Raw genomic sequence first — 7,934 nt, forward strand, 5'->3', positions numbered from 1 at the left:
CACCGCGGGGTGCAGTTAGTTTTCCCTTTGCGCCCTGCAGCAGGTTGAGCGGAGGTGGGCAAGCCTTGGTTCGTTGTGCAGACCTCCTCCGGCTTTCCTGCCCGATCTTTCCAGCCTGCCTCCCCCGGCACGGCTCTCCTATGGGTTTTCTTCTCCTGCTAATGTTTCCGTATCCGCCTCAGACCCAGCCAAAGGCTCGTTTTAACAAAAAAAAAAGGGCCGTTTGTCTCGGTATCTTATCATCTCTCTCAGCGTCAGCCCAAGCCTTGACGACTCCTTCCCCCGGCAGCAGGTTTCACTCTGGTGTTTGGGATCCCACCCAGCCACCCTTTCCCAGCCGCTTGCTTCCCTCCAAGAGTTTCGGAGGAGCTCTGCGTGCCTCCTGGAGGAGTTTCCCTGCCCGGGACGGCCTCGGCCAGACCCAGCAGGACCCCGTGGAGAACCTGCTCCTGGGGAGGGGGTGCGAGTGTCCCGGTGCCACGGGATGCTCAGCCCAGGTTCCACTTCTAGGACCAAATCCACATGGTGGTGGCCTCACCTCTGTGGGGCTACGGGCTGACCTGGACAGCACCCGGGCTGTGACCCCACGGGTGGGGGTCTCCTCCTTCCCCTGCACCCCCCCCTGCAGCAGCCGAGGCCCCGGGGGGCTCACACGGAGGGCACGTGGAGGTGCTGGGGGTGCGCTTTTAAAGGGGGTGCTGGGGCAGCGCAGGGACCCAGCACCTCCTGCCCCGGGGCTCCTGCGGGTGGGGGCAGCCGGGGGCACCTGCTGCAAAGGGGGGGCTCTGCCCCATCCAGCCCCCTTCATGGGGCGGCCAGCGGGGGCTGCGCAAGGTCGGGGCGGCCCCCAGCGGGGCGAGGGGTGCGGTGGGATGGAGAGGGGGGGGTGCTGCGATGGGATGGGGCGGGGGGCTCGGCTTTGTCTCCCCGCCCGCGGGGCCGGGGGTCGGGGGCTGGGGGAGGGCAGTGGGGAGGAGCGCGGCCCGCCCCCACCGCCGCCCTACAAAAGGGGTCGGGCGGGCGGCGGAGCGGCGTGTGCCGCCGGGCAGGGCAGGGCGCAGCGGGCGGGGTCCCGGCCCCATCCCAATTCCCATCCCATTTCCCATCCCCGGTCCTTTTTTCCCCCCTTTCCCTTTTTTTTTTTTTTTTTCCCCCTCCCTCCCCTTCCCTTTCCCGGTCCCATCCCGCCCCGGGACCATGCGGCGGGCGCTGCGCCGCGGGGCTCTGCTCGCCTGCATCTCCCTGGGGACTCTGCTGGCCCTCGCTGATGCCAAGGGGGTCTTCTACCCCCCCGCCGCCCCCCTGCCCTACGGCGGCAGGTACAGCCTCTACACGGCCGGCTCCAGCCCGCAGCTCAGCCCCGGGAAGCCCGTGGGCAAGCACAAGTAAGCGACCCCATGCGCGGACCCTCCGAGCATCCCCGCAGCGGGGAGTGGGGTCGGGACTGAGGGGTGCGAGCCCCGGCTGCGCCCCCGCTGGTTGAGGGGGTCCCGGAGCCGAGAGAGAGCGGGGTGGGGGGTGTGGGTGCTGCTGTGCTCCGTGGATGGGGTTGGGGAAGGGGTGTGAGGGTGGCTGGGGGTCTGTGGGGCTGCCCGTGGGTACCTGTTCCTCGTGGGTACCGGGGGCGATGCGGGGAGGGCAGGGTGGCACCGCCCGGGGAGGTGCGGGCTGGCTCGGTGCGGAGCTCTCTGCGGAGTTACTGGGGTTTAAATAAGCTCCGAGTATAACCTGGAAAGCTCAGGCGGTGGAGGAATGCGGGCTTTGCGCGTACAATACACCCATTTTGCAACTGAATGGAAAAAGTGTTACTTTGGGGGGCTCCCCCCCCCTCGGCTTGTTTGCCAGAGCAGGGTTTTGATCGGGCTTCTCTGCAAAAGGGGGGACGCAGCGCTCCGAACAAGCTGAAATGAATAAAGTAACGTTTGAGACAAACAATGCTGGCAGTGCCAGGGAGAGCTTTCCAAAACCTGTAACATTTTCCAGCTGCTCACTCTTCAAGCATCGGGCTGGAGCAATAAAAGTGCTAGCCACAGGTGGGTGAGGAGGAAAAGGGTTCCTGTGGAGGAGAGGGAGCCAGCAGCACCCTGCCCCAGGTAGTCACGGGCAGTGGCTAGTAGATCTGCCTCTGTTGGCCACCAGCTTCCTTAAAGAGGAGGCTTGCAGCGTTTTTAACCAGGTCCTGGATTTATGGATAGACAGTGAGCCTAAATTTCCACATGTACACATGATCTCCCTTCCCTCCAGCTAAGCAAAGTGGCTGGCCCTAGCTCTCGGGTAGCCGTGTGTTCGGACAGATGACTCACTTCTGGAGCAGCACCGGTCCCTGCACATGCCTGGAGCTTGGCAGCCTCTTGCTGGGGCACAGCCACTTGCACCTGGGCAGGCTGGAAATGCTGCCGGGAACTGGGGTGCGAAGAAGCCCTCGGAGAGGGGCTGGGGAAGGGGTGCTGGTGCTCCTTGTGGGGGGAGCAGGGGCTCTGTGGGGCTGGGGGACAGAGGGAGCAGCCCTTTCACCTGCCTGGGTGCCACAGGAGCAGGGCTGAGGCCCTGCAGCTCGTTTCCCTGGGCAGCCCCAGGCTGTTCCTTGCACCACGGTGAAGCTGGAGGAGCCAGGCTGCTTCCCAGCCTGCAGCCAGGCACAGCAGCCACCGCTGCAGCTCACGGGGATGAGCGGGGTCCTCCCGCCTCACCAAACACCTCCCTGCTCCGGCAGCTCGCTCTGACCCATCTGCTCCATCCTGCTGCCCCTCCATCCCCAAGCTGCGCTGCCTCTGCCCTCTTCTCCTCCCGCTCTGCCATCTGCCACCTCCCCTTGCCCTTGATCCCTGCCTCGCTGCACATCCCCGCTGTCCCTATCCCCACGGACCACCTGCTCCGACCTCCAGCGGAACTGCCTTGGCCTCCATCTGTCCCTGCAGCCTTCCTCCCGGCTGCCTCATCCTCAGCACCCGGCTCTGCTCCCCGCGCCACCCATCCGAGGGACCGAAGAGGCTTCCAGCCTCCACTCCGCTGGCATCTCCTGCCCCGGGACCCTCCTGCTGCCCCCTCCCCAGCCTGGCGGGGGGCTGCTGGTGGTGCTGGCCCCGGGGCAGGGGCTGACGCTGTCTTACCGTGCTTTTTTCCCCCCCCCAGGAGCTATTGTGCCTACGTGGTGCAGCGCAACGTCACCTGCGCGCTGCAGGACGGCGCCGAGAGCTACGTCAAGGCTGAGTACCACAAGTGCAGCTGGGGACCCAAGTGCCCGGGGAAAGTGCTGTGAGTACGGGGGGCACCTGGCAGCAAAAGGGGCTGAAGGGAGGGGGGTTAATGCTGCGGCGCCGGCAGGAGGCAAGGTGGGATTGTTTAGGAGAGGGAGGGAGCTCGGCCCCTCGCCAGAAATAAATGGGGAATGTTTCCGTGGGAAGCAGGGGGGGAGCGCAGGGGAGCGTTTTGTCACAGAGCTGCAATTTGGCAGGAAGGTGGCAGCGAGGGGAGAGCCTGAGGAAGGCTGAGGGCTTCCTGCCCCGGGAAAATATTTACAAACCTCTCTGCCACCTTATAAATGCTGAAAGGAAACACCCCACCATGCGGGGCTTTGTGCATCACCCCCGGCTGGGGATGCTCTCTGTGCAGAAGTGCCGTGCTCCTGCATCCTCCCCGTGCCCACTGGAGCAGCAGCGCTGAGGAAAACAGGGCTGGAAGGGGCTCTCGTGGGAGCCTGGCAAGCAGCAGGGAAGGTGTCCTGGGGGCTGTGCTCAGCCTTGCTTCATGCTGCTGGTGGTGGCTGGGCACGGACACATCCTGCCTCTCCCTGCCCTGGTACCTGCAGGCAGGCTTCTGCACACAAGGAAGGAGCACAGGAACTTGGCAGCTTCTGTGAAGAGGAATGGCACAAGCTTGCTATTTTCTTTTTTTCTTTTTTTTTTTTTTTTTTTTTCTTTTTTTTTCCAAATGCTGTTTGAAACTCTCAAAGACACAGGACAAACTATTGATGTAGAGAAATGTGAAAGCAATGCAGAGACTGCAGGGTTTGGGCTTGCTTTCTCCTCCTGCCCTCCAAGACCAAGAACAAACTGTGTGCATTGTTTCAAAACAACGAACCCCAATTTACGAGGGGCTGAAGAACCTGAGGCTGGAGCTTTCTGAAAGGCAGTTTCAAAGCCCTGGGATCTTGGAGGTGGCAAGGGCTGCGCTGTGTTCAGCCCCACAGGACTCAGCTGGTGGTGGGCACAGATGCTGCCTGGGTCCTGTCCCAGCCCAGTACGAGGGCTCTGGGCACCACCTGGGGAGGGTGGGCAAGCGTGCTGGGGTGCCCGCTGCCGAGCTGCAGCCCCAGGGGGAGGGATGCTGTGGGAGGAGGTGGGCTGTGCTCTATGGGTGCAGAGCTCGGGTCTCAGCTGGGCTTTCCCCCACCCAGCAGGACCCCGGCCCCGCTCTTTGGTAGTGCCTGAAGCCAAGGTTGTCTCTCTAAACTATCTTCTCTCTTCCTCTCCTGGAAAGGTACCGCACTTTCTTCAGACCCAAATACAAGATTGGCTACAAGACCGTGACCGAGCTGGCCTGGAGGTGCTGCCCGGGCTTCCTGGGAGAAGGATGCCACGACAGCCCCACCGACCAGCCCGGCCTCCTGCCCCAGCATCCCAGCCCTAAAATGCCACCCGGGCAGAAGATGTTTCCAATCCCTAGAGTTCCTCCCCATCCGAAAAGCCACCCTGACCTGTTTGCAGGACCCAAGAAGAATCAATACGGTGAGACCTCATGCCTGCTTCACGTCCCCAGGTTGTCGCCCCCTGGCCTTGGGCACAAACCTCCTACTTCTGTCTGTTCCAGCATGGGGCAGGAGTTCAGCATGCCAGCGGGTGACCTGTTTTCTGCCCAGAAACCCGACCTTTGATTGCTCTGAGGCTCACCTGCTTTTCTTACCTGCTGCCTTTCAAAACGTGTAGCTTGGAAATCGCCTCACCCCATTGCTTTAAAGCATGTCTCTGTTAATTTGGGGGTTGATAGAGCATGTCTCAAGATGAAGCCCCCTAGGCTGTTCTCATTGCCTGCTGTTGAACTTGAGATCATGGGGCTTGACCCCACGCACTGAAAGAGAGCAGGTTTTCCCCATCTAATCGAGAAAAGATCCTGGGGGAAAGGAGAAAAGGTGGGGAGGGATCTGGCTGAAATGGCAACGAGAGGGAGGTGGGAGCTAACGTTTGTTAGGAAAAGGGCTTGAATGGAGAAGCAGCCGGGGGGAGGCTAAGGGAGCTCTGGTACTGACCGTGCCCTCTCTATGTTCCCCTGGGCAGGCAGGAAGCTGCCTGGGCTCTTCGGGGACCGCCTGGAGCGGCTGGAGGAGGAGGTGAGGCGCCTGTCCCAGTCCTACGACAGCCTGCACGCCCTGGTGAGCGGCCTGGGGGACCGCCTGCGCCTGGCCATCCAGGAGGACACCACCAAGATGATCGGCTCGCTGATGAACAGCCCGGGCACGCCCGACTCCACGGTGGGCTTCGGCATCATCCCCGACGGCCTGGTGGATGCCGCGGACAAAGCTGACGTCGCCGCGTTCCCTCCGGTGGGGGAGATCCTGACCAAGGTGACGGAGGTGAGCGACGTGCTGAAATCCAAGGCGGATTTACTCCACGAGGTTCGTGGCATGGTCCTGGACCACGACGGGCAGATCAAGCACCTGCTGGAGTCGGCCCGGCCCTCGCCCCTCACCTCCATCGACCTGCTGGAGGAGTATGTGGACACGCGGCTGAGCACCCTGCGTGGAGAGCTGCTCGATGGCTTTGAGAAGAAACTGGGCAAGATCCAGACCACGTGTGATTTCCGGATCCAAGAGGTGCGGCAGCAGTGCGAGGAGGAGAAAGCCGCCAACCTGCGGCTGCAGCAGACGCTGGATGGGAAGGAGCTGGAGATCAAGAAGGAGATCTCCCAGCTGGAGACCCAGATCCAAGGGCTGACGGTGGTGGAGAGCTGCTGCAGCAACCTCGACTACCTCACCGATCGCATGAACATCCTGGAGAAGGGCCTCCACAGCATCTCAGAGTCCCAGAAGAACCTGCACTCACGGATGGATGGAGAAATCTCCACCGTCACCCTGGGGAACCTCTTCGAAGGGCGCTTTGAGGACCTGGAAGCCAGACTCAACGCTACAGAGAGGGAAACGGGGAGCTGTTGCTCCAGCATAGAGGACAGCATGAGAGGCACAGTGGTGGCAGAGGTGGATGGCATGAGGACTGCCTTTGAGGACAAAATGCAGACCCTGGAGGACAGGTTCATGACCATCGTGGGGGAGCTGAACAACGTCAGCGCTCCCGTGGGCATGGACGGAGCGGTGGTGCCCGTGCTGGAGGGGGAGCTCGCTGGCATGAAGAAGCGCACGGACGAGAAGCTGGAGGTGCTGCAGAGCCGCCTCGTCACGCTGGAGAGCACCTGTTCCTCGGGCTGCACCTCTGCCTCCAGAGACGTGGAGACCTTCCGGACGGAGATCGAGGACTGCCAGAACAGGAACCAGGACCTGCTTCTCCGGATGGACAGCAACTACGACCTCCTGCGCAAGCTGAACGCCACCATCCTGGAGATCCAGCGGCGAATCGAGGAGGAGGCGGCGGGGGCTCTGCAAGGAGAGATCACCTTGCTGAAGATCAACCTGAACACCGTGAGCAAGTCCCTGACAGGGCTCAAGGACTCCGTCTCGCAGTACTCAGACACCATGACGCACATCAACTCCTCGCTGGACGAGCACGAGCGCAAGATCGAGGATGAGGTTCACTCCATCCAGGAGAAAGTCAACGACCAAGGCTCGCAGCTCTTCTTCAGCAACCGGCGAGTCCTGAACCTCAAGGGAGACCTGGAGCGACTCAAAGCCCGGATTGTCAATGACCTGAGCTCCTGCAGGAGCGTGGCCCAGGACCTGCAGCAGGAGGTGGCACACTTTGACGAGCGGGTGGCGCGGGTGGAGAGGGTCTGCGGCAGGCTGGGCGCCGTCACGGGAAGCCTGGACGGAATCAGGGATGGACTGGAGAAACACACGGGCAGCCTGTGGGACTACATGGACCGTATGAACGGGACCCTGGCTGCCCACTCTCAGGAAATAACGGGACTGAAGGACAACCTGCTCGACTGCCAAGCCAAGGTCTCGGAGCTGGCGGAGCAGGTCGGCCACCTGGAAGAGCAGGCAGAGAGGAAGCAGCATTAGCTGCGCCGAAATGTGCTCCTTGCTCCATTAACTTATATCACACGGACTCCAAGGTGACAACAGGTCTTCGGATATTTTTTTAATGAAAAGATAAATTAAAAGCTGCTACGAACCCTTCTTCGCCACCCTCCTCCTCCTCCTTTATTTTTTTTTTTTGCGTGCTCGCCTCCGCAGCTCGCAGCTGTGCCAGCCCTGCTGGAGCAGGGAGCTGCCTTCGGGGCCGGGGGCGTTGCTTTGGCTCTGGGGCTGATGACCCCAGAAGGACGATTCAGGAGGAAGCTGGAGGCGGGGACGTTTTTTAAATTTTATTTTTGTGGATTTATCGCTTCTTGAAGAATAAAACCCTGTAGTTGTCAGTTGAGGAATAGAGCTTCTCTGACCTAAAGACCACCTGCATCTTAATCCAGGGACCGAACAGAGCCAGGGCTCCTTGCAGGGAACAAAACTCACCACAGGAACTGTGGATTTCAAAGAAAACACGTACTCACACAGCCCCTGGGGAGCTGCACTCCCCTCCTCGAGATGGCAGCCCTCCTTGCATAAGGTAAATCCATTTACACTGCTCCCTTCTTCACGCAAACGCACATGCCTTACAGAGCACGTGAGGATATGCATTAGGAAAACACATGTGTACATGGTATGTGTGTCTATATCTCTGAACAATTCCCTTTCCCAGTGCTCAGCTGAGTGCAGAGCTTGCTCTTGCTGCCCCCTTTCCCTCGCTGTACTTTGAGGAGCCACACGGAGCAGCTATCAACTGTCCCAG

General features: G+C 61.1%; 1 protein-coding gene across 1 annotated transcript; it reads left to right on the forward strand.

The window, feature by feature from the left end:
• Positions 1 to 1,169: 1,169 nt before the first annotated feature.
• Positions 1,170 to 7,555, forward strand: EMILIN3 (elastin microfibril interfacer 3). The gene is made up of 4 exons (XM_084538356.1): positions 1,170 to 1,385; positions 3,133 to 3,255; positions 4,480 to 4,727; positions 5,274 to 7,555. The coding sequence occupies exons 1-4, from the start codon at positions 1,198 to 1,200 to the stop codon at positions 7,166 to 7,168; spliced, it is 2,454 nt and encodes an 817-aa protein (XP_084394482.1). The 5' UTR covers positions 1,170 to 1,197; the 3' UTR covers positions 7,169 to 7,555.
• Positions 7,556 to 7,934: the final 379 nt, after the last annotated feature.

This window comes from Aythya ferina (assembly GCF_964211825.1).
Source record: "Aythya ferina genome assembly, chromosome: 16".
Taxonomy (NCBI): Eukaryota; Metazoa; Chordata; class Aves; order Anseriformes; family Anatidae; genus Aythya; species Aythya ferina.

Excerpts from the sequence above, each read along its gene's own strand:
- EMILIN3 (XM_084538356.1), top strand. The coding sequence starts at position 1,198 with ATGCGGCGGGCGCTGCGCCGCGGGGCTCTGCTCGCCTGCATCTCCCTG. Across the intron at positions 1,386-3,132 it reads AAGCCCGTGGGCAAGCACAA|GAGCTATTGTGCCTACGTGG; the intron begins GTAAGCGACCCC and ends TCCCCCCCCCAG. Across the intron at positions 4,728-5,273 it reads ACCCAAGAAGAATCAATACG|GCAGGAAGCTGCCTGGGCTC; the intron begins GTGAGACCTCAT and ends TCCCCTGGGCAG.